The following is a 27,808-nucleotide window of genomic DNA, read 5'->3' on the forward strand; positions in this document are numbered from 1 at the left end:
TCGAATCAGTCCAAAAAAGGTACAATGCACAACTAGGGACCAAGGTGAACCTGCATATGAAATTTGAGAAAGATCCATCCAGTACTTTTCCAGAAATAGCGGTAACAAACTTTTACATCCAAAATCCAAGATGGCCACCTGTCAGCCATCTTGAATTCGAATCAGTTCAAACAAGGTACAATGCACAACTAGGGACCAAGGGGAACCTGCATATGAAATTTGGGAAAGATCCATTCAGTACTTTTTCAGAAATAGCCGTAACAAGAATTGATTACGGACGGACGGATGACGGACCACAGACGCAGGGTGATTTGAATAGATGGTGGGCTAAAAAATATGATAGATTTCAAAGAAATTGATAGATTTTCTACAGGAGCCCTCCGGCCAGGTGAGCTAAACATTTTTACACAACTAAACAAGAAGCCTATGGGCCAAAATGGTCATCTGACTACGAAAACTTTCAGCTAGGAGAAGGGTTATCTTTTCTACTTTAAATGAAATCTTCCTAAGAAGCTGTTTTGGTGAGGAAAGGTTACTGTAACAAGTGTTACCTATTTTTTGACAGTAAAGTTGGAGCTAAATCCTACTGGTGAAACTTGAGAAGAAGTTTAAAACAGTTATTGCACAAGAAAGCCATGATTGCACAAGCATGTTACAAAATGGTAAAGTGAAAAAACAACAACATTTTGTTGGCTACCTTTTCTTAATATTCCCGCCCATTTTTAGCTCAATAGCACTAGTGGAACTGGAAAAGAAGTTTAAAATATCTGTTTCAAGATGGCAGCCATGTAGCCATCTTGGATTTCAGACATACCCGAAAATAACAACACTTGGTCAGGACCATCTCAGGATCCTTTCATGCAAGTCTGAGCTCAATACCATTGATGAAACATGAGAAGAAGTTTGAAATACGCTTACTGTACCATTATGGAGAATAACTGTTGGTATAAACAATTAAGTGAATTCTTGAATGGTACCTGTAAGTTATACACAATGCGACATGCTCTCGGCCATTACGACATTAGCGTACGTGAAATGAAATCGGCAGCTTCAATTTGCATTTTTTACCCGCGGACATTACATGGAAGGTGGGTTTTTTCCCCAGATTTTTGTGTCAAAAAAGGGGTGCGGACATTACACAGATGCGGACATTACGTGGGTTTTTACGGTAGGTGTTGCACAAGAAAACCATGGTTGCTCAACCATGTTACAAAATGGCCTCCTTGACTGCTGTTTCAAAGTCTTGACAAGTTAAAAAAATAATAGATACATGTTATTGTAACGTGATTGCACAATTATCGTGTTCCTGTGCAATACCTACGTCAAAATTCTCAAGTTTCACTGGTGGGATTGAGTTCCAACTTGTTACCGTATCAAAGTTCTGACAAGGTCAAAAAATAACAACACTCTGTTGACTACCTTTCTTTAACATTCACACCAATGTTTAGCTCAATGGCACCAGTGGAACTGGACAAGAAGTTTAAAATATCTGTTTCAAGATGGTGGCCATCTTGGACTTCAAACACACCCAAAAAATAACAACACTTTGTCAGGACCATCTCAGGATAACTTCATATAAGTTTGAGCTCAATCCCATTACTGGAACTTGAGAAGTTTGAAATGTCAAAAGTTTACGAACGGCACACGGCGTATGACGACAAACGAAGCACAATAGCTATAGGTCATCTGAAGGGTCATGATGACCTGTGCTTTATTTTCAGGAAAAGTTCTCTAGGAATAAACAAATTTAGATCCTGTGTTTGTTGCGATACTTGAGTGAACTACCTTTACAACAAGAAAACATGGAAACTGTGGACTCTATTTACCAAATCACACCTTGAAAAAATGTTGTCAAAAAGCAAAATTTCTTCTAAATATCAATTAAAACACCTTTTCTCAGCTTATAAGTACAACCATAGATAAGAAAGTATACAAAAATACACAATATCAAGATATTACATTGGAATCCTTTTTGTATTGAAGAAAGTCCCACTTTCTGTTATACATCAGAGGAGTACACATCCTTAACTTGGCACAATCAATTTTAGCATTCAATCCCTTAATTGGAAAGTTAGTGTAATGATGATAATTTGTTATATTAATAACAATCAGATATTGCAATTAGGGAAATCATTTTGTCATTTCAGTAATAATCACCATAAATCTAATATGCAAATACAGTACTTGCACCCATCTTTGTAGCCCAAAAACAAAAGATAAAAAAAACTCTGTCCTCCGTACTGTCCCATGAGTCATAATGACAAAGACAGAGTGATATCCCTTCCTCTTTCCTTTGTTGTACTTCTGAAGAAATCTCAATTTAGCACACTACATTCAGCATGAAAATCACTTAAATTAATACAACTCTGAAGGTAACATATTCCAGATGAATATATATATGGTATATAAGCTCTAAGAGATTTTACACATTAAGAATATTGAAACTGACCTGCGACAAATTCCTTGTAGCCAGGTGTCCAACGATCGAAAGTGATACTTGGCATCTACAAAACTTTTGGCTTCAAATCTGTAGTCATCCCAGACCTGGACCTTGCCATTGTTCCAACGGGCCCCGATTGTTTTGTTTCCATCTCCTGCCCAGATTTCTACATGCGTCATCAAGTGCTTCTGTTGGCGAGCTGAAGCATATTAACGACAAAGCTTTATACAAGAAGTGCCCAAAAATGAGCTTTAATGACCTCTTAACAAAGCATCTTTCTTCAAAGGATAATAGGTTATTAAGAAAATATGTTGCTTAAATATTTTGATATACATTTTTTGTATATGACTTGTGACCTTGAAAGCAGGTCAAAGTCATTCATTTAAACAAGGTTGGTAACCCTTAATCTCATTTTGCCACTGGTCAAATACCATTACTCTAGTTTTCTTAGTTAATGAAAAGAAATTATTTGATAGATATGACAAACGACCTTGAAGACATCTCAAGGCCATTTATTTGAACATACTATAAGTACTAATCCTATTGTTTTTCTCCATACTTACCATTAGGGCGTGGATATGTTCCCGATATAAACACAAGGTCACCAGGTTTCATGTCTTCCTCTCGCTCCACTACAATTGGAAGTAAATCAAACATATATGCCTGGTTCCATGGCCCAAGGCGGAACCCGAAGTCCTTACGTAGATCTCGCATTACTTGTCGTACAAGACCACAGCAATCCAGAAATAGATGACTCTTGTACTCAGGTTCTGCATGAGTAAATACAGATGTTAACATCGAGATGCCAAACCAAATTATGAAATTTGGAAAAAGATACGAAATAAACAGTACTGCACTACCATCATTCTGATTTACATAAAGGGGGACAACTGTGATAAACAAACTAACGTGTTCCATACACATATGCAAAATAGCAACACATGATTGTTAAAAAAACACAATGAACAGAAAATAGTAACACATGATTGTTAAAAAAACCACAATGAACAGAAATCGATATCTGCAAACTTTATAATGAAATTGTTTTATTCTATATGGCAACATTTTCAGCCATTGTGTATACGTGGTTGATAGACTGATATTATGTTATCAGTTGTCCACAAATTAAGGCACACTTACGATCTGGCTTCCAGTACTTTCGAGCATAAGGAATTCCAAAGTATTTCTTTGCCCGTTTTACAAACTTCTTTCTTAGTTTGTTCATGTGCTCCACATCTCCCTGTTTTCGAAGGCATCTCTCTCTCAAACGTTTTTCATCACGCAGTTCTTTCTGAAACACATGACAATGTAAAACTTAATGTTTTGTATTAAACACCAGGAATCGGTTTTAACTGAATTCATTCTGCTAATTATCCTAAATTTTCAAGTATTGTGTATTTGCTTTTCCTGTTTGTTATAAATGGCCTTTGGTACATGTATTGGTATAGGAGGAAAACATTCTAATCAACACAAGCTACTTCTGATTCACTTGACACAAATCGAATCAATAAAAAAAAAAACACCTTGTTAAAAGTGTAGCAAAAGAATATGAAACAGGACCATATTCATTTTATCAAAATACCAAAATTGTATACAGCCAAACAGACTTTTTTCTTATTCTAGCACAACAGGTAGATTACACTTTTGTATTTTATGGAGGAATACCAATAAAAAAAATCATAGATTTTTTCCATCACTGTAATTATTTTAAAAAAAATGGAAAAAAAAACAAATTCCAAATATTCCTAAAGATGAAAATACACTTTATTGTTAGCATAATACAGTTATATAGACCACAGCAATAAACATTCAACATTAAAAACATGGAAAAATGACTTCACAATAATGTGTTGTGATGTGTAAACACTGTGACTACAGTATGTGTTGTGATGTGTAAACACTGTGACTACAGTATGTGTTGTGATGTATAAACACTGTGACTACAGTATATCTTGTGATATGTAAACACTGTGACTACAGTGTGTGTTGTGATGTGTAAACACTGTGACTACAGTATGTGTTGTGATGTGTAAACACTGTGACTACAGTATGTGTTGTGATGTGTAAACACTGTGTCTACAGTATGTGTTGTGATGTGTAAACACTGTGACTACAGTGTGTGTTGTGATGTGTAAACACTGTGAACACAGTGTGTGTTCTGATGTGTAAACACTGTGACTACAGTGTGTGTTGTGATGTGTAAACTGTGACTAAAGTGTGTTGTGATGTGTAAACACTGTGACTACAGTATGTGTTGTGATGTGTAAACACTGCGTCTACAGTATCTGTTGTGATGTGTAAACACTGTGACTACAGTGTGGTGTTGTGAGGTACAACTGTGACTAAAGTATGTGTTGTGATGTGTAAACACTGTGACTACAGTATGTGTTGTGATGTGTAAACACTGTGACTACAGTATGTGTTGTGATGTGTAAACACTGTGACTACAGTATGTGTTGTGATGTATAAACACTGTGTTAGCAGTGTGTGTTGTGATATGTAAAAACTGTGACTACAGTGTGTGGTGTTGTGATGTGTTAACACAGTGTCTACAGTATGTGTTGTGATAGGTAAACACTGTGTTAACATTGTGAGGTGTTGTGAGATGTAACTGTACTACAGTATGTGTTGTGATGTGTAAACACTGTGTCTACAGTATGTGTTGTGATGTGCAAACACTGTGACTACAGTGTGTTGTGTGTGTGTTGTAACTGTGTTGTGATGTGTAAAAGTGTGTGGTGTTGTGAGGTGTAACTGTGACTAAAGTATGTGTTGTGATGTGTAAACACTGTGACTACAGTGTGTGTTATGATGTGTAAACACTGTGTCTCCAGTATGTGTTGTGATGTGCAAACACTGTGTGATGTGTAAACACTGTGACTACAGTATGTGTTGTGATGTGTAAACACTGTGACTACAGTGTGTGTTGTGATGTGTAAACACTGTGACTACAGTATGTATTGTGATGTGTAAACACTGTGACTACAGTATGTGTTGTGATGTGTAAACACTGTGACTACAGTGTGTGTTGTGATGTGTAAACACTGTGACTACAGTATGTGTTGTGATGTGTAAACACTGTGACTACAGTGTGTTGTGATGTGTAAACACTTACTACAGGATGTGCTGTAATGTGTAAACACTGTGACTACAGTGTGTGGTGTTGTGATGTGTAAACACTGTGACTACAGTGTGTGTTGTGATGTGTAAACACTGTGACTACAGTATGTGTTGTGATGTGTAAACACTGTGACTACAGTGTGTGTTGTGATGTGTAAACACTGTGACTACAGTGTGTGTTGTGATGTGTAAACACTGTGACTACAGTGTGTGTTGTGATGTGTAAACACTGTGACTACAGTATGTGTTGTGATGTGTAAACACTGTGACTACAGTGTGTGTTGTGATGTGTGACTAAGTGTGTGTTGTGTGTGACTACAGTGTGTGTTGTGATGTGTGATGTGCAAACACTGTGACTACAGGGTGTGTTGTGATGTGCTAACACTGTGACTACAGTGTGTGTTGTGATGTGTAAACAATGTGACTACAGTATGTGTTGTGATGTGTAAACACTTTGACTACTGTGACTACAGTGTGTATTGTGATGTGTAAACACTGTGACTACAGTGTGTGTTGTGATGTGTAAATACTGTGACTACAGTCTGTGTTGTGATGTGTAAACACTGTGACTACAGTATGTGTTGTGATGTGTAAACACTGTGACTACAGTATGTGTTGTGATGTGTAAACACTGTGACTACAGTATGTGTTGTGATGTGTAAACACTGTGACTACAGTGTGTGTTGTGATGTGTAAACACTGTGACTACAGTATGTGTTGTGATGTGTAAACACTGTGACTACAGTATGTGTTGTGATGTGTAAACACTGTGACTACAGTGTGTGTTGTGATGTGTAAACACTGTGACTACAGTGTGTGGTGTTGTGAGGTGTAACTGTGACTAAAGTATGTGTTGTGATGTGTAAACACTGTGACTACAGTGTGTGTTGTGTGATGTGACTAACAGTGTGTGGTGTTGTGATGTAAACACTGTAACACTGTGTCTACAGTATGTGTTGTGATGTGTAAACACTGTGGATACCGTGTGTGTTGTGATGTGTAAACACTGTGACTACAGTGTGTGGTGTTGTGATGTGTAAACACTGAGTACAGGATGTGTTGTGATGTGTAAACACTGTGACTACAGTGTGTTGTGATGTGTAAACACTGTGACTACAGTGTGTGTTGTGATGTGTAAACACTGTGACTACAGTGTGTGTTGTGATGTGTAAACACTGTGACTACAGTATGTGTTGTGATGTGTAAACACTGTGACTACAGTGTGTGTTGTGATGTGTAAACACTGTGACTACAGTGTGTTGTGATGTGTAAACACTGTGACTACAGTGTGTGTTGTGATGTGTAAACACTGTGACTACAGTATGTGTTGTGATGTGTAAACACTGTGACTACAGTGTGTGGTGTTGTGATGTGTAAACACTGTGACTACAGTGTGTGTTGTGATGTGTAAACACTGTGACTACAGTGTGTGTTGTGATGTGTAAACACTGAGACTACAGGATGTGTTGTGATGTGTAAACACTGTGACTACAGTGTGGGTTGTGATGTGTAAACACTGTGACTACAGTGTGTGGTGTTGTGATGTGTAAACACTGTGACTACAGTGTGTGTTGTGATGTGTAAACACTGTGACTACAGTATGTGTTGTGATGTGTAAACACTGTGACTACAGTAAGTGTTGTGATGTGTAAACTGTGACTAAAGTGTTTGGTGTTGTGAGGTGTAACTGTGACTACAGTGTGTGTTGTGATGTGTAAACACTGTGACTACAGTGTGTTGTGATGTGTAAACACTGTGACTACAGTGTGTGTTGTGATGTGTAAACACTGTGACTACAGTGTGTGTTGTGATGTGTAAACACTGAGACTACAGGATGTGTTGTGATGTGTAAACACTGTGACTACAGTGTGTGTTGTGATGTGTAAACACTGTGACTACAGTGTGTGGTGTTGTGATGTGTAAACACTGTGACTACAGTGTGTGTTGTGATGTGTAAACACTGTGACTACAGTATGTGTTGTGATGTGTAAACACTGTGTCTACAGTATGTGTTGTGATGTGCAAACACTGTGACTACAGTGTGAGGTGTTGTGAGGTGTAACTGTTACTAAAGTGTGTGGTGTTGTGAGGTGTAACTGTGACTAAAGTATGTGTTGTGATGTGTAAACACTGTGACTACAGTATGTGTTGTGATGTGTAAACACTGTGACTACATTGTGTGGTGTTGTGATGTGTAAACACTGTGACTACAGTGTGTGTTGTGATGTGTAAACACTGTGACTACAGTGTGTGTTGTGATGTGTAAACACTGTGACTACAGTGTGTTGTGATGTGTAAACACTGTTACTACTGTATGTGTTGTGATGTGTAAACACTGTGACTACAGTATGTGTTGTGATGTGTAACTGTGACTACAGTATGTGTTGTGATGTGTAACTGTGACTACAGTGTGTGTTGCTGTGATACAACAGTATGAAGGAGCAAGATTATCTGGTAGGCTCAACCTAATACTTTAATGTTGAATAATTTGAGACATGTCAAACTCTAGGCTTATACATTGATGTTATACTCCATGTTCAATGCATTGATCAAGAAACATTTTCACATTAAGTTTATAAATTGCAGACCTGACCTTGAACTATTACAGGACACACCATGGAAGGACTTCCTGGTTACTTATAATCAACCCCACAGAACATATATACAGTTAAGAGAATATATTTGATTCTTTATAGAAACACATATATAACAATATTCATCAAAATATATCATATGAAATATGGCAACAATAAATACAATCATATCTTCACTACATCTATTAAACAGCATGCCCTCTCCCAGGATACAGATTACAACTCTGACCCTGGTTAGTATGAGATATGGGAGTGTTTAAGCTGTGAGTAACAAGCAGACTGTGGCCACAGGACCTTAATAAACAGCCTGAAGAAACCTTGGTGATAAGATCACCTGTATGGGGCACCTCATTTACATGCAATAATAAACACTTACCTGTAATTATCTCACAGAAACTATACAAACAGGTATGAAAACATGTCCTGATTAAAAGATAAAATTTAAATAGCTCCCAGTCAGAATGTGAAGACATGTCGATGAGATAGGGTTGTATGACTATAATTTTGTCTATATATATATAGACAAAATTATAGTACTTTGACTATATATATATAATTATTGTAAAATTGGGACTTTCATTAAGGCTCTTCTGAGTACAGTGCTGTGTGGTGTGAGGAAACATCATGACCATTTCTTATAAGGCACCCTGTAAAAAGGTAATAAGCCCTGAAAGTCACAATTATGTCATCCTGTAAGATTAATTTTGTCACAATCAGGTAACCCTTGGCAGTTAAGTCACATCAGGTCACCCTGTATTAGCCTAGTTAAGGTACATTTTCATACCACTGTAAGCCCAGTTAAGTCACAATTATGTAACCCTGTAAGCCCAGTTAAGTGACAATTAGGTAACCCTGTTAGCCCAATTAAGTCACAATTAAGTAACCCTGTTAGCCCAATTAAGTCACAATTATGTAACCCTGTAAGCCCAATTAAGTCAAAATTAAGTAACCCTGTAAGCCCAGTTAAGTGACAATTAGGTAACCCTGTTAGCCCAATTAAGTCACAATTATGTAACCCTGTAAGCCCAGTTAAGTCACAATTAGGTAACCCTGTAAGCCCAGTTAAGTGACAATTAGGTAACCCTGTTAGCCAAATTAAATCACAATTATGTATCCCTGTAAGCCCAGTTAAGTGACAATTAAGTAACTCTGTAAGCCCAGTTAAGTGACAATTAGGTAACCCTGTAAGCCCAATTAAGTCACAATTAAGTAACCCTGTAAGCCCAGTTAAGTCACAATTAGGTAACCCTGTTAGCCCAATTAAGTCACAATTATGTAACCCTGTAAGCCCAATTAAGTCACAATTATGTAATCCTGTAAGCCCAGTTAAGTGACAATTAGGTAACCCTGTTAGCCCAATTAAGTCACAATTATGTAACCCTGTAAGCCCAGTTAAGTGACAGTTAGGTAACCCTGTTAGCCCAATTAAGTCACAATTAAGTAACCCTGTAAGCCCAGTTAAGTGACAATTAGGTAACCCTGTAAGCCCAGTTAAGTGACAATTAGGTAACCATGTAAGCCCAGTTAAGTGACAATTAGGTAACCCTGTTAGCCCAGTTAAGTGACAATTAAGTAACCCTGTAAGCCCAGTTAAGACATAATTAGGTAACCCTGTAAGCCCAGTCAAGTGACAATTAGGTAACCCTGTAAGCCCAGTTAAGTGACAATTAGGTAACCCTGTAAGCCCAGTAATTTTACATTAAGTTACCCTGTAAGCCCAGAAATTTTACATTAAGTAACCCTGTAAGCCCAGTAATTTCACATTAAGTTACCCTGTATGCCCAGTAATTTCACATTAAGTTACCCTGTAAGCCCAGTAATTTCACATTAAGTAACCCTGTAAGTCCAGTAATTTCACATTAAGTAACTCTGTAAGTCCAGTTAAGTGACAATTAGGTAACCCTGTAAGCCGAGTTAAGTGACAATTAGGTAACCCTCTTAGCCCAATTAAGTCACAATTAAGTAACCCTGTAAGCCCAGTTATGTGACAATTAGGTAACCCTGTAAGCCCAATTAAGTCACAATTATGTAACCCTGTAAGCCCAGTTAAGTGACAATTAGGTAACCCTGTAAGCCCAGTTAAGTCACAATTAAGTAAAACTGTAAGCCCAGTTAAGTGACAATTAGGTAACCCTGTAAGCCCAGTTAAGTGACAATTAGGTAACCCTGTAAGCCCAGTTAAGTGACAATTAGGTAACCATGTAAGCCCAGTTAAGTGACAATTAGGTAACCCTGTTAGCCCAGTTAAGTGACAATTAAGTAACCATGAAAGCCCAGATAAGACATAATTAGGTAACCCTGTAAGCCCAGTCAATTTTACAATTAGGTAACCCTGTAAGCCCAGTTAAGTGACAATTAGGTAACCCTGTAAGCCCAGTAATTTTACATTAAGTTACCCTGTAAGCCCAGTAATTTTACATTAAGTTACCCTGTAAGCCCAGTAATTTCACATTATGTTACCCTGTAAGCCCAGTAATTTCACCTAAAGTTACCCTGTAAGCCCAGTAATTTCACATTAAGTAACCCTGTAAGCCCAGTAATTTCACATTTTGGTAACTTCCCCCAACTTATACACAGCAGCAGCTCCAACACATCTCTAAATCCCCGGTCAACAATCACATTGTCATCTTCACTGAGCCACAAGGCCAGGTTCTCAACTGTTTCAAGAATTTTTGTCAAGATATTTGCATCATTTTCATGGCCATAAAAAGGCCCAATAGTGTCTAGTACATAACCATCTAGAAAGACAATGCTCATGAATTTAACATAGTTGCGCTTCTTTTGCCCACAGTATGAGGATCTTCGAAGAGGATGATCAGCATTTCTTTAAAAATAAATATAGGTACCATCAAGGATTAGTTACTTTGTCCCCGTAGAAACATCTTGTAAAGGCAGTGTTGTGGCACTTAGTGTCCTCGCGGGTAATGTGTCTTGGACCAAGGAAACGGGGCACAATGGTCTGGCTCAAGGCTTTTAAGACACTATGAAATGTGTGAGACACATACTGTTTTTTTGTCAGACCACACAAGACACCAAGTTGAGATCATGAAATAGTGGTCTTCAATTAACCCAGAAAAGAAAAAAACCATGGAATGTAGAGGAACATGATCCTCTATTGATATGTCAGGAGCAAATGCTATGGATTTGCTGCATTTGTTCAAGTGTGTAACCAGTCCATGCTTTGAATTCTTCATTTCTGAGATGGTCTACATCTATGCCTGTGTTGGTTGGAGTACCAGCAGAAAGGAAATGGCTTAGTTCAAGAAGGTCATTGATAACCCGATTAGCTCTTTCTTGCAGATGAAGAACCGACGGTTCTCGTTTGCAGATCTAGTGGCAGAGAAGGATTCAGAAAGTCACCAATTACATGGTTATTGCCAACACGAGCATCAGGGGGACACCATAGAAAATGACAAAAATATCAAGTTTGTCTCGGCATGCTGGGGTATAGTGCATAGCCCAGTGCCCTCTTTTCCATATATGACACATCTTTTATGTGAATTACCACCATAAGATAATTTCTCAACAGAGATTAGTGGTAGTTGATTGGATGACATGAAATCAGTGTAAGCAACATCTGCATTATTCGCCAGGTCATCTGGGGTGCTCATACCAGAAGGTTCATACAATTCAGACTGCAATGGCCTTTGCTTGAGGTACTGCTTGAAGCACTTTCCACATAATATGCTTTCTTCTGTTTTGCTAATGATCTCAGCAGTCAGCAGCTGGTTCAGCCAGTTATACTGGGGTAAATATACATGTCTTACTTGAGCTCGGGCTCCTTGAGATTAATCTTTCAACCTGGTTTTGCAACCACGACCTACGTACACGTATGATATGATTATTAGTAAACTTGATGGGAGATTTGTAGTAATTTGAATTTAATACTGAATATCTGACATAAGTGTAACTTTGTCTATGTAATTGTCTATAGATACTCAGCAAAAGTGGTATGAATATTGTATACCTTTATATGTTTCAGAAAATTAACATACTTGCACATTCAGGTGTCAGACAAGGTTATCATTTCTGGCTTAATTTATTAATGATTAATTGGAATATCTAACTAATTTATATCCATTATTGTTATGTTTAATGATAAACGAAGGAAAGTGGAATGACGATAACACGTTATCAGTAATACTGATAACCATTGATAAGTTTTTCTAATACAAACTAAACTGTCAGTTGCACTTTATAGGATAGATTTCTAATGCAGAAAACACCATATTAAGTTATACCTACTGAATTTAATTTTAAAACAAATATAAAATACTTAATGTGCTTTGGTACTACACAAAACTGGAAAATATAGCAGTAATTGGCACAAAAAAACAACGCAAATTAAATCTTCATGATTATGGCAAATTATGCAATAAGCATATTAAAATTGCTAAAAAATATATTTTACTGGTTTTGAAATCATTTAAAATTTATTCAAGAGACAGCATATATATGTAGAAAGTTTTTAAAGAAGTATGAAATTTAGACCGAGATTGCAACTATACAAAATGAACTTGACAAACTTTGATATATTCTTTATTTTGTGAAAATTTTGCATTTTTTTTTTAATCAAAGTTATCAATATGTTTACATTTTTTATGCCAATATAACATTTTATGTACTTTAGGCTGATATATAAATATTTTCATTTAAAACTTTTATGTAGCAAGTATTTGTCATTATGTTAAGGTACCTTTGTCACTCAACCTGGTGTTATACAAGGAGGTCAAGTATGACTATAAGTAGCTATAATGACCAATCATGGTGTTATACAAGGAGGTCCAGTATGACTATAAGTAGTTATAACGACTAATCATTTATACAGTTTTAGGTTATTTTCATGTATCACATGACAAAAAAATAATAGAAATCTATGTGGGGGCCAAATGTTTGGTTAAAACCCATTCAAGCATTAAAGAGGAATAGTGTTTTGAAGCAAAATCATGACTAATTTTCCCCTTTGGTGCCCCATCCCTCGACCTCATAGGGGTTGAATCAAAATTCTGAATTTAAGAAATGATTACCCTCACCCAATGATGCATCAGACTTTATTTGGAACAACCACAGACCAACCAGTGTGGCATCACAAACACTTCAGACCTTGTAAACTAAAAGCTCTCTCAAGTAGTTGACAAAATTAATACTTCAATTTGTCTTTGTCTTCAGCGAAACTACCTACTCAGAGTGTGTTGTAAGTCAAGGATTATTATAATGAATTAATACGAGTGCACTACTCCTCAGGCATAACAATCAATTCCACAGCAGTTAAACGACAGTGACATTTAAACCAGGAAGATTGTGATATTCAAGAATCATTCATCTCATAAAATATCTATAGAACAGAAAAATGAGCCTATAAAATAGCATGAGCCACAAGATAGGTAACACTAGAAGTTTCTGTACATATCATATGTAGAAAACATCTGTTGGTGTAGACAAAAGAAAACTTATCAGAACTTGTAAATTATTCAGGGCTATATAGCATGATTAACATCTGATTATACAAATGTACCTAAAATAATTATAAGATGAATTCAGTCAAATCATAAACTATGTGCTTGGTGATATTACAAATTATGAAATATAAAATAGATATTAAGGTCTAGTAACATAACTCATCTAACCACAACAATATAGACAAGGACATTTTACCTGGGTCTACATTTTTCATAGAAAAACAAATTTTAAATGGGTATTTTCTATGTAAATACATGGACAAATAAATTCCATGGACAATGTCCATATAAATTTCCAAAGACAATTTTCCATTGAATGTTTACAGAATTACCATTCTACAGAATTACCCATTGAATGTCTACAGATTATCCATTGATTGTCTACAGATTATCCATTGAATGTCTACAGATTTTCCATTGAATGTCTACAGATTATTCATTGAATGTCTACAGATTTGCCATTGAATGATACAGATTTACCATTGAATGTATACACATTTTCCAGATACAGAATTACCATTGAATGTATACAGATTTACCATTGAATGTCTACACATTTTCCATTGAATGTCTACAGAATTACCATTGAATGTATACAGATTTACCATTGAATGTCTACACATTTTCCATTGAATGTCTACAGATTATCCATTGAATGTACACAGAATTACCATTGAATGTCTACAGATTTTCCATTGAATGTCTACAGAATTACCATTGAATGTATACAGATTTTCCATTGAATGTCTACATATTATTCATTGAATGTCTACAGATTTTCCATTGAATGTCTACAGATTTTCCATTGAATGTCTACAGAATTACCATTGAATGTATACAGATTTTCCATTGAATGTCTACAGATTTTCCATTGAATGTCTACAGATTATCCATTGAATGTCTACAGATTTTCCATTGAATGTCTACAGATTTTCCATTGAATGTCTACAGATTTGCCATTGAATGTCTACAGATTTTCCATTGAATGTCTAGATTTTCCATTGAATGTCTACAGAATTACCATTGAATGTATACAGATTTACCATTGAATGTCTACACATTTTCCATTGAATGTCTACAGATTATCCATTGAATGTCTACAGATTTTCCATTGAATGTCTACAGAATTACCATTGAATGTATACAGATTTTCCATTGAATGTCTAGATTTTCCATTGAATGTATACAGATTTACCATTGAATGTCTACACATTTTCCATTGAATGTCTACATATTATTCATTGAATGTCTACAGATTTTCCATTGAATGTCTACAGAATTACCATTGAATGTATAGATTTGCCATTGAATGTCTACAGATTATCCATTGAATGTCTACAGAATTACCATTGAATGTATACAGACTTACCATTGAATGTCTACTGATTATCCATTGAATGTCTACAGATTTTCCATGAAAATCATGGAAAACGTACAGCTGAGGAAATCATAAGTCTCAGCTCAATCAAGGGTCATAACCTGAATCAAGTCAAATTTTCACTCTTTGTTATTTCTCAAGAAATTATCAATGTTTTGTTGAAATACTTATATTTCCTTATTCTTTGTTATACATGTATCTCTATGAAAAGTATATATGCATTTCCCCTGGATCTGCTTTTTTCTGTGTCAGTACCATTACAGGTACCTGAGACAAACAGACCAGGAAATTTCATCTTGTTTCATTTCAAAAATAATTTATTTGGTAGTTAAAACATGATGGAAATATAAAATGCAAGTACATTATAAATTAACACAACCATCAGATCAAGATGAGCGTTCCTAAATTTTATCTATTTACAGAACATGTACAAATGTAGTTCTCTCATTGTAGCCTTACTTCATCCAAAAAAATGGAATGTTACTATATGAGAGTATTAATGCAGTTGGTAAATAAAAAGTATATCAATATATACTTGTATAAAACTCTGATGATCTGAAATGCAGGACATGTCTACTTTGTTTGGTGATTTCAGCGAAAGAGAATTTTAGGCTTGTCAAAAGTTGTGAAATATGACACAACTACATGTGTCTCTATATCATGTTATCAGCTGTAAAACAACTCAAAATAGTTCTTATTTTATTGATTTCACTACCGAGTTCCTGAATGCATTACCAACTCGTGTTCAATCAACTGTATCGCAATAATTTGAAAATATTTGTACAACACATTCAACCAACAGGAAATACACAAGAGCAAACAGTTGAGTCAGCTCACATGGCCAGACAGTATATAGGCATCAACTGGAATTACTATCACATAAAAAATGTATCGTCAAATGTCAACTTCTGCTTTATTTTCATGCTAATTAGATCACGGTTACCATCAACACTTTCCTGTATTTGTTGATTCTATTTAACTGACTTGCTGTTGTTGTAATGGCTGTCCCTATGCCCATTTTTGTTTGTTTACAGTATCCAAGGCCACTGGCGCTAGGGGAATGAGGCCTTTATGGATTACTCTTCTGCTACTTCTGAATTACCTAAAGCTTATGTTGTTTTTCCATGGATTTATAATTTTCTGGTGTTATGTTTCAATTTTTATGCATTAACATGGTCATACAGTATCAAGGTGGGTCACTATAAAGAGAGAAGTACATGGGCATCATCAATGATACTGTATTTTCAAACAAGAGACTCATTGGCTTTAACAGTCATCTATAAAATCCTATAAATGATAGCATAGAAATATTGATAGTGGGAACAGTTATTAAATGATTCAAATGATTCTAATTTTAGCAGTTAAGGAAATAAAAAGACAACTTTTTCTTAACTCGAAAAATAACATTACTTCAACAAGACCATTTCAGTATCATGTTTTCATTCGAGTTTGAGCTGAATTCCACTTTGAAATTTAGAAGTTTAAAATGTAAAAGTCTATGCATAGTGGATGATTGACAACAACAGACAATACAAGGTTTTAGGTCATATGACTTTTTAGATTATAAAAATAAAATTCTGATAATATTCAGCAATATAGAAATATGGATATTTCACATGCACAGCTTACCAATGTCATTAAACAAAATCAGATGTGGCATAGGCAATGATGAATACCACATTTCAATTTACTAAAACAATTCCTGTAATATATTGTCCCATATATTTTGATAAGAATTCATGTTAATCCTTTTGGTTGGTAATAACCCAGTCTCTCAGCTAAGTAATATTTCAGCTTGTTGATAACCCATCTTTAGCTTGGTAATAACCCACCTTTAGCTAAGTGGTAATAACCCATATATTGCTAATAACCCATCTTTAGCTTGGTAATAACCCACCTTAAGCTTAATGGTAATAACCCACCTTCAACTTGATAATAACCCACCTTTGGCTAATTGGTGATAACTCACAATTTGTATGGTGGTAATAACCCACCTTTGGCTAATTGGTGATAACTCACAATTTGTATGGTGGTAATAACCCACCTTTGGCTAATTGGTGATAACTCACAATTTGTATGGTGGTAATAACCCACCTTTGGCTAATTGGTGATAACTCACAATTTGTATGGTGGTAATAACCCACCTTTGGCTAATTGGTGATAACTCACAATTTGTATGGTGGTAATAACCCACATTTATCTTTGTAATAGCCAGAACCTCTCACAAAAAAAGGTTAATCCTGTAGCTTGGTGATAAACCACCACCTTTGATTTAGCTTGAAAATAAGTCACATTTAGCAAAGTGGTAATAACCTACCTTCAGCTTGGTAATTACCCACAGTCTCTCACCTCTGTTGATTTATTATCATTGAACAGTTAAAATGCTAAAAGTACACTACTTGCCCATGTTCATGCAACCCCTCTTTGTGGCATTTAACAATGACATCAATAAACATGTCCACATAGAATTTCAAAAAGTATCACCTTGAATTTTTTCTTTACTTAAAGAAGTGTACATCAGCAAATGTAACCTTCATGTCAATAGAGCACACATGTCTTATATATATATATAAGTTTATCTCAAAACAAAAAGTATAAAGAGTAATACCCTAGAACCTTTTATAACTGTTCAAATTCCCTTTTTGGAATAAAATACTTTCACATGTACTGAACCACACAATCTAACTTACACTAAGACCAAATATTGACTTCCCAAAACACATCTTTATGATACACTGGAGCAAGTTAAAACTTGCAGCAAATCTTTTCCCTGAGTCGATGAGATTAAAATAAGGATAGTGAATCAAAACTACAGCAAATGACCACCCAAATCAAAATGGTTTACCTCAATGCTATGTCTAAACATTAAAATTGTGCTGTTCAGTAAAATGTCTAAATTTTAAATCCTGTAGAATCTGACACAGAAAAGTAAAATGAGGCAAATCTATCAAACCAACATAGGACTAAACCATACAAATACATACTGGACTTACTAGACAACTTCAAGCTACCAGGCACTCGGGATTCATCACAACATTATTTTATTCTGTGGCATTACACACCTCACACAAAAAAATTCTGATCAGTTGTGGCATTACACGCCTCACACAGAAAATTCTGATCAGTTGTGGCATTACACGCCTCACACAGAAAATTCTGATCAGTTGTGGCATTACACGCCTCACACAGAAAATTCTGATCAGTTGTGGCATTACACGCCTCACACAGAAAATTCTGATCAGTTGTGGCATTACACGCCTCACACAGAAAATTCTGATCAGTTGTGGCATTACACTCCTCACATAGAAAATTCTGATCAGTTGTGGCATTACACGCCTCACACAGAAAATTCTGATCAGTTGTGGCATTACACGCCTCACACAGAAAATTCTGATCAGTTGTGGCATTACACGCCTCACACAGAAAATTCTGATCAGTTGTGGCATTACACGCCTCACACAGAAAATTCTGATCAGTTGTGGCATTACACGCCTCACACAGAAAATTCTGATCAGTTGTGGCATTACACGCCTCACACAGAAAATTCTGATCAGTTGTGGCATTACACTCCTCACATAGAAAATTCTGATCAGTTGTGGCATTACACGCCTCACACAGAAAATTCTGATCAGTTGTGGCATTACACTCCTCACACAGAAAATTCTGATCAGTTGTGGCATCACACGCCTCACACAGAAAATTCTGATCAGTTGTGGCATTACACGTCTCACACAGAAAATTCTGATCAGTTGTGGCATTACACGCCTCACACAGAAAATTCTGATCAGTTGTGGCATTACACGCCTCACACAGAAAATTCTGATCAGTTGTGGCATTACACGCCTCACACAGAAAATTCTGATCACGATAATTTTTTGTCCTTTCACCTGACATCTTGTCTTGTTTGTCCAGTTAACTGATGTCTTGCCTTGTTTGTTCTGTCACCTGATAATCTTGTCTTGTTTGTCTAGTTAACTGACATCTTGCCTTGTTTGTCCAGTTAACTGATGCCTTGTTTGTCCTGTCACCTGACATCTTGCCTTGTTTGTCCTGTCACCTGACATTTTGCCTTGTTTGCCATTCCACCAGCAATCTTCCCTTGTTTGTCCAGTCAATTACCATTTTCCCTTATATGTCAAGTCACTTGACAATTTTCCCTATGGTATGTTTGTCCTCAATCACCAGACATTCTTGTCATTTTCATTTTCATAACATCTTGTTTTGTTTGTTCCGTCACCTGACATCTTGCATTGTTCAGTCACCTGACATCTTGCCATGTTTTTTCTGTCACCTGACATCTTGCCTTGTTTGTCCAGTCACCAGACATCTTGCCTTGTTTGTCCTGTCACCTGATATCTTGCCTTGTTTTTCCAATCACCCAACATCTTGCCTTGTTTGTCCTCACACCTGACATCTTGCCTTGTTTGTCCAGTCACCTGACATCTTGCCTTGTTTGTCCAGTCACCTGACATCTTGCCTTGTTTGTTCTGTCACCCGACATCATGCCTTGTTTGTCCAGTCACCTGACGTCTTGCTTTGTTTGTCCTGTCACCGAATATCTTGTCTAGTTTGTTCTGTCACCTGACATCTTGCCTTGTTTGTCCTGTCACCCGACATCTTGCCTTGTTTGTACAATCATCTGACATCTTGCCTTGTTTGTCCAGTCACCTGACATCTTGCCTTGTTTGTCCAGTCACCTGATATCTTGCCTTGTTTGTCCTGTCACCTGACAAATTGCCTTGTTAGTCCAGTCATCTGACATCTTGCCTTGTTTGTCCAGTTAACTGATGTCTTGCCTTGTTTGTCCTCACACCTGACATCTTGCCTTGTCTGTCCAGTCACTAGACATCATGCCTTGTTTGTCCAGTCATCTGACATCTTGCCTTGTTTGTCCAGTCACCTGACATCTTGCCTTGTTTGTCCTGTCACCTGACATCTTGCCGTGTTTGTCCTGTCACCTGACATCTTGCCTTGTTTGTCCTCACACCTGACATCTTGCCTTGTTTGTCCTGTCACCTGACATCTTGCCTTGTTTGTCCAGTCACCTGACATCTTGCCGTGTTTGTCCTGTCACCTGACATCTTGCCTTGTTTGTCCTCACACCTGACATCTTGCCTTGTTTGTCCTGTCACCTGACATCTTGCCTTGTTTGTCCAGTCATCTGACATCTTGCCTTGTTTGTCCAGTCACCTGACATCTTGCCTTGTTTGTCCAGTCACCTGACATCTTGCCTTGTTTGTCCTGTCACCTGACATCTTGCCTTGTTTGTCCAGTCACCTGACATCTTGCCGTGTTTGTCCTGTCACCTGACATCTTGCCTTGTTTGTCCAGTCACCTGACATCTTGCCTTGTTTGTCCTGTCACCTGACAAATTGCCTTGTTAGTCCAGTCATCTGACATCTTTCCTTGTTTGTCCAGTTAACTGATGTCTTGCCTTGTTTGTCCTCACACCTGACATCTTGCCTTGTTTGTCCAGTCACTAGACATCATGCCTTGTTTGTCCAGTCACTAGGCATCATGCCTTGTTTGTCCTCACACCTTACATCTTGCCTTGTTTGTCCAGTCACCTGACATCTTGCCTTGTTTGTCCTGTCACCTGACATCTTGCCTTGTTTGTTCAATCAATTAACATTTTCCCTTATATGTCAAGTCACCTGACAATTTTCCCTATGGTATGTTTGTCCTCAATCAACTGACATTCTTGTCATTTTTGTTTTTATAACTTTTTAGATTTTTCTATCTGCTGACTTTTTATCAATTGCAGGTGTTAAAAACTCTGTGATGACAGGACATAAAATAACAAAACAAAATGTATAGAATTTCAGTATTATGCAATTATATTCTTCTCATATATCATATTTACACAAGAGTGGGGGTGTAATTGTTGAGATCATACCTATATTCTCATTCAATGAACTCAGAAACTTGACAAGATAATTTCTTTAGAAGTTAAGTCATGCTCTAAGAGTGAAGGTCTATCATACAAAGTCTTTATAATAAAGGTCATGTTGTTTTGAACTTTTTGAAAGTCATATTCAGCTTCTGTAAAATGAGTAAGATGTGGCTTACACAAAGTGTTCATTACTTCAGGTGTCTGTATTATTCTTTGGCTAAGTTTGTAGAACGGTGGATCTGCTTCCTGTACATTGTTTGGAAGAAATGATTTCCCGTTCTTTCATTTTAGCACCCACTAAATTCTCACAGAATGTGGTTTTCCAGTCTCCAACAAGATTTGAAGAACCAAATAAATGATTTGGTGTGACTTGTATTAGATATCTTCTTGATGAGTGAGAATTCTAGCTGAACTAATTGGTACAATCTACATGCCCACAAGTTGTGGACAATTAGTTTAATTATAAAGGTAATAGATGGGGATGTGTTCCTCCACTCTTGTAGCATACATTCTTGATATGGAAGGTCATATAATTAATATCATTCTTAAAACTAATTGACCATGAAAATCATACTACTTGAAAAGTGAAAATCATTCTTCTGTTTCTTTTTTTTTTTTTTTTTCAGAACTGACAATGATATTTGTTTTGTTGAGAAAGTCGTTATGTAAGATGCATCTAGGGGCTCACTTGACACCGTTAACTACAGCTATCCAGTTATATTAACAACTTGGGGATGCATCAATTTGGAGATTATGAGGACCACAGAAATCAATGAAAATAAATCCAAACAAATAACAATGATTTTACGGCATTCAGTATGGTGATATTTCTATACAAGTTAGCAATACTATTTGTTTTGCAAGGAATAATGCATATCTGTCAACCCTCCCTATTGACTCCTGATTTTGAACCCCTTATTTTGTTATTTCAACAAGCAAATTCGCTAAGCTATGTATTCTTACATTCCAAGATCTGATGATTTAATTTGAATGAACAACCCAAAAGATGTCATTTACAAATTTTATTTCTTTAATGGAGAGTATATGAACACATTTTAATCATTTTTTTTCAACATGAAATCTCCCTAGGTAAAGTGTGAGATTGTGTTGCAAAAAATATGTTAATATTTTCATAATTAATGAACATTTTCATAGGAATTAATGCATACAGGTATTTTGATAGAAATTGACAGATATTTCATATGAACTGACAGATATTTCATATGAACTGACAGATATTTCTTATGAACTGACAGATATTTCATAAGAACTGATCAATATTTTTATAAGAATGAATGGCCATATTTGTTTTGTAGAAAAATTACTGTTTTGATAAAGCACATATTCCCTTAACTATATACTAGGTGTTAAAGGTCATATTTCTGAGAAGGTTTTTTGTTCCCAACTGAGAACTTCTTTGGTGAAATGGCTGCGAGTGAAAAAGGTATGTTATAGCCTTAATGTCTACTGTATCTACTGCAATAACTTCAGGGTTTGATAGTTAACCTGTGGTACAAAGTTAGCAGGCACAGGCATGATAATCATTAGTTCTTCTGAAAAGCAATAGCTTACCAGTGGCTTATTGCGTTCCAGTCTTGGCCTTATTGCAGTTTAAATTTATATTGTCCCTTTATCAAGACCAACAGAGTCCCTAATTAAATGACTTAGTTAAATTTTGCCTCGTGAAACTAAAGTGTTAGTTATAAACCAAATCATACCTCATAGCCTGTTAACCACCAGCTGTCATGTTAATGGATCAGACAAGAAAAACATTAAATTGAAATGCTGCTGTTCAGGACCTTCATCCTATTTGGGTATAGAATATTTTGAATGATGTATTTCATCTTTTTGTAATGCAGAGTTATCTGTTCTTGTGAGCAGGTGTTTGTTTGTACAACATGAAAACAATGTAGTTTTCTCACAAAACTTAATGATCTAACAATTAATAATGTTCAGAAGAGCAGATAACTCTGCATAACGAATGCATGAAATATCTACCAGGAAATAATTGTGTTTGGTGGTGAATGTTTGGAGTCAAAACACCTGTCTTGGGTATTGTTTCATATCACAGGTTAGATATGAGCTATATAACTATGTCGTACAAACTCTGTATATGTCCAACATTATGCAACAAAACACAAAAGCATTATGTTCATTTCATCACTTCATGATTTTTTTTTATTTTTCAAGTACAAACAATAACAATATCAAATCCAAAATAAACACAGTAGTCCACAATTGTAGCTGTCCATTCAATTGATTTACATGAATTAAGACATAAATATTCGTATCGTCTTTCCCCAGTTGTATTCATATAATTTCTAACAAGAACTTTCCCCAGTTGAATATTAAAAAAGACACTTACCTGTCTTGACTTATACATACCTGAGGATAGTCAAACTTCATCAATGATTAATATTGACCTGAAGTTTGGCAAGTTTAACCATCTATATCTAAACCAAACAAATTTTAACCATCTATATCTAAACTAAACAAATTTTAACCAGATATATATCAAACCAAACAAATTTTAACCAGATATATATCTAAACCAAACAAATTTTAACCATATATATCTAAACCAAACAAATTTTAACTAGATGTATATACCCAAACAAATTTTAACAAGATATATCTTAACTAGACAAATCTTAACCAGATATATCTTAACTAGACAAATCTTAACCAGATATATCAAAACCAAACAAAGTTTAACTAGATATATCTAAACCAAACAAATTTTAACTAGATGTATATACCCAAACAAGTTTTAACCAGATATATCTTAACTAGACAAATCTTAACCAGATATATCTTAACTAGACAAATCTTAACCAGATATATCAAAACCAAACAAAGTTTAACTAGATATATCTAAACCAAACAAATTTTAACTAGACAACATAATACCCTTTTTCCTCGGTCTTTCACTTTCAAAACAATGACTCTTGTTGACTTGGCTCCTTGACTACCAAAATATTATCCCTTTTTAATTTATTGTTTCAATAAACAATTAATGCCCTCTAGATAAGGTTTCATTTATCTGTTAACAATTTCTTTTCTAATTCATAGATATAATCACATCCAAAGCAAACAGGAAAGAATTTTCTGGGATTGTTGTAATATATATATGATCGAGGTACAGGATATTCATCACTGTGGCCAGTCGATGCAGTCTTCTGTTATCATGGTGGTCAGTCCACACTGTGGTCAGTTGACATGATGGTCACACTTACTGTCATGAATATGTGTTAGGTTTCATCTAGTATTTTTGTCTGTGAAAAAAAAAGAAAATTCATTATTTCATCAAAACAGTAAAAAACAATTCAAGAAAATGCATGTATTAATCACTGGTTTTGACAGATATAGAAATAATACAAAAAATGATTCCCTTCAAATATATTTTACTTTAAAGTATAGAAAGCTTTGTAAATTAGCCACTTCAAAAAAAGCATAGTCCAGCTATCTTAACTCTATGCATTTCAAGCTCATGTAACAGATATACAAATACTATAACCTGTCTATTGTGAGCGGTGGTTAGTATAGAGAAGATTTCTCATAATTTAATCATAAACAAATTCATATGTTAATACACACTTTTATATATATATATATATATATGTATATTAGATGACATACAACATATTGCCACGTTACATTTTTACATCAGTTCTACAGCTCACAACAGCTGTCTTATTACCATTAGTGTCATATGTAGTTTAGGGACCCAAACATGTCTTATCAATAGTGTTATGATATACAACTTAGCTATATCACTGACAGCTGTCTTATCATTTCTAAATGAAGTTACTGACAAGACAGCTGTCTCATCATTTCTAAATGAAGTTACTGACATGACAGCTGTCTTATCATTTCTAAATGAAGTTACTGACATGACAGCTGTCTTATCATTTCTAAATGAAGTTACTGACAAGACAGCTGTCTCATCATTTCTAAATGTAGTTACTGACAAACAACTGTCTTATCATTTCTAAATGAAGTTACTGACAAGACAGCTGTCTCATCATTTCTAAATGTAGTTACTGACAAGACAGCTGTCTTATCATTTCTAAATGAAGTTACTGACAAGACAGCTGTCTTATCATTTCTAAATGAAGTTACTGACAAGACAGCTTTCTCATCATTTCTAAATGTAGTTACTGACAAGACAGGTGTCTTATCATTTCTAAATGAAGTTACTGACATGACAGCTGTCTTATCATTTCTAAATGAAGTTACTGACAAGACAGGTGTATTATCATTTCTAAATGAAGTTACTGACAAGACAGCTGTCTCATCATTTCTAAATGTAGTTACTGACAAGACAGGTGTCTTATCATTTCTAAATGAAGTTACTGACAAAACAGCTGTCTCATCATTTCTAAATGTAGTTACTGACAAGACAGCTGTCTTATCATTTCTAAAAGTTACTGACAAGACAGCTGCCTCATCATTTCTAAATGTAGTTACTGACAAGATAGGTGTCTTATCATTTCTAAATGAAGTTACTGACAAGACAGCTGTCTCATCATATCTAAATGTAGTTACTGACAAGACAGGTGTCTTATCATTTCTAAATGAAGTTACTGACAAGACAGCTGTCTCATCATTTCTAAATGAGGTTACTGACATGACAGCTGTCTCATCATTTCTAAATGAGGTTACTGACAAGAAAGGTGTCTCATCATTTCTAAATGAAGTTACTGACAAGACAGCTGTCTCATCATATCTAAATGAAGTTACTGACAAGACAGCTGTCTTATCATTTCTAAATGAAGTTACTGACAAGACAGCTGCCTCATCATTTCTAAATGAGGTTACTGACATGACAGGTGTCTTTAAGTTAGTACCTATATAAAATAGCTCTGAGACATGTAACATTTATTGACATGATACTAAACCAACAGATGGACATAACGTCCATTCCTTTTATCAGAATATAAATGACATTTTTAACACACACACATATGGACAGATAAAAGTATTCTTAACACCATCATGCATCACTATATAATATACATGACATTGAACAAACACAGATAGACTATATATATAAGGCAATTCCTTCCTCCTATTGATGATGATGTCCAGCAGATGAAATCCTAATTGTAGAGCTGAGTTGTTTGGACTCTGAATCAGCAGAGTGATCTTGTCAATTAACAACAGATCAGCAAGGCTGTCCAGTATCACATGACACATGGGAGAATTAATGCAGAAGTATTTTAAGGCATTCCTGGAGTACAGAAATATCTTAAGGCATTCCTGGAGTACAGAAATATCTTTAGGCATTCCTGGAGTACAGAAATATCTTAAGGCTGCTAAAAGAATACAGAAATATCTTAAGGCTGCTAAAAGAATACAGAAATATCTTAAGGCTGCTAAAAGAATACAGAAATATCTTAAGGCTGCTAAAAAAATACAGAAATATCTTATGGCTGCTAAAAGAATACAGAAATATCTTAAGAACAGAAACTCCTTCTTACAATTCTTGCTGACTTAAGTTATGACACAAAATCTTTAAAAGCAAAACACATTGTTCGGACTAAAATAAATACAACCTTTATCAAATGTAATAAGGATTCCAAATATGCATATTGACTTTAATTCAATATGATTTGAAATCTTCATAAAAACAAAGAAAGAGAGTCATATTGAATACAATCAAACTCCTTAAAATTTGTTTTATAATAAATAACATGTTTTGTTGTGATTTATTCAGCACTATTTTTCATCTAGCATTCTGATTCTACAAAAGGCGTACGAATAATGTATTCCCTTCACCTAACCTAGAGAGGCAGAAGAGGAACTGATTGATACCTCATCTTGTATATATAGATAAATACATGATAAGTTATAGCAATAATCACATTAACATAGTACTTTATATGATACATCTAGAGGCTTAAAAAAAGTTTTCAGACATACATCCTGACAGTAATTCACCAGCATAACATACAGTTAAATATTACCCTACAGGGAACAGATACAGTGTATGTGACACATTATACTTTAAGTAATATGACAACAATGTGTGAATTTGGTATTTCTTACACATATCAGCTGAAGTTAGGAGAGTGACAAAGAGTAAAATTGTTCTACGCTCTCAAGGGGATAGGTGGTATGAGTCCTGACAGCTAAGCACACACATAAAGATAAAACCCCTTCATTTGGTGATTGTGCTGTGACTATGTACAGGTTAAATTGAAACTTGTATTTACTTTGATCGAAATCCTTCGTTTGCTCTGAGATAAGACAAGCTGAGTTAAGTATGTGTGGCTGCCATTACACAGTTAGAAACGAAGAACAGGATCTTTCTGGTCTAGGGTTCTCTATATCTTTACCAAGAAATCAGGCCAGATAATGTCAGTAAATCTCCCTTGTCCATCAATGTCTGGTTAGCATGCTTACCAGCATTTTGTAAAATTTGGTTTCGAACTAAATTTATATACTTGCATACTAAGTATAAATACACTAACATACATATGAAAAAGGTAATTTAACCAACAAATTGAAAGTATGTATAACTATCTCCCACAAAATAAGAAAAAAATCATTATCTAAATGGACTACCCAACTCCCTTCTCTTTATTCCAAGTCTACTTCACCTTCATTCCAATAATGTTTATCATTAATTCCTAATAATTCTAAATAACACAGACTGTGATCCCAATTCCCCAGGAGTTCCCCAACAGATCAAACTCTATAGGCCTATCCTTATCTATGTCATTTTAATAATCATGATTTATGGGATTGTACAACCTTGGGCCAAGCTGCTACTCATGGTCACAATCAAGATTCCACACAAAGAAAATCCTAAAGTAATGACAGTACACCTGCTGTATGTACATCCAGTGTCCCCACTTACCAATCTACACTGATTGTCATCAAGAACCTTAAACTTTTAAAATCAGTTTACATCATTCA

At 35.5% G+C, this 27,808-nt stretch overlaps 1 protein-coding gene across 1 annotated transcript in view; it reads right to left on the reverse strand.

Annotated features, from left to right (window-relative positions):
- The window catches only part of LOC132563607 (otolith matrix protein OMM-64-like), a 55,904-nt gene that overhangs the window by 5,623 nt on the left and 22,473 nt on the right, over window positions 1-27,808 (reverse strand). Inside the window, exons 2-4 of the mRNA XM_060228347.1 lie at window positions 3,581-3,731; window positions 3,004-3,210; window positions 2,450-2,639 (exon numbers count right to left, since the gene is read on the reverse strand). Coding sequence (XP_060084330.1) covers window positions 2,450-2,639; window positions 3,004-3,210; window positions 3,581-3,731 — 548 coding nt within the window. The remainder of the gene's footprint in view (window positions 1-2,449; window positions 2,640-3,003; window positions 3,211-3,580; window positions 3,732-27,808) is intronic.

This window comes from Ylistrum balloti, unplaced genomic scaffold, assembly GCF_031769215.1.
Source record: "Ylistrum balloti isolate Yb309-2 unplaced genomic scaffold, AGI_CSIRO_Ybal_v1 Utg371794, whole genome shotgun sequence".
In the NCBI taxonomy this organism is placed as follows: Eukaryota; Metazoa; Mollusca; class Bivalvia; order Pectinida; family Pectinidae; genus Ylistrum; species Ylistrum balloti.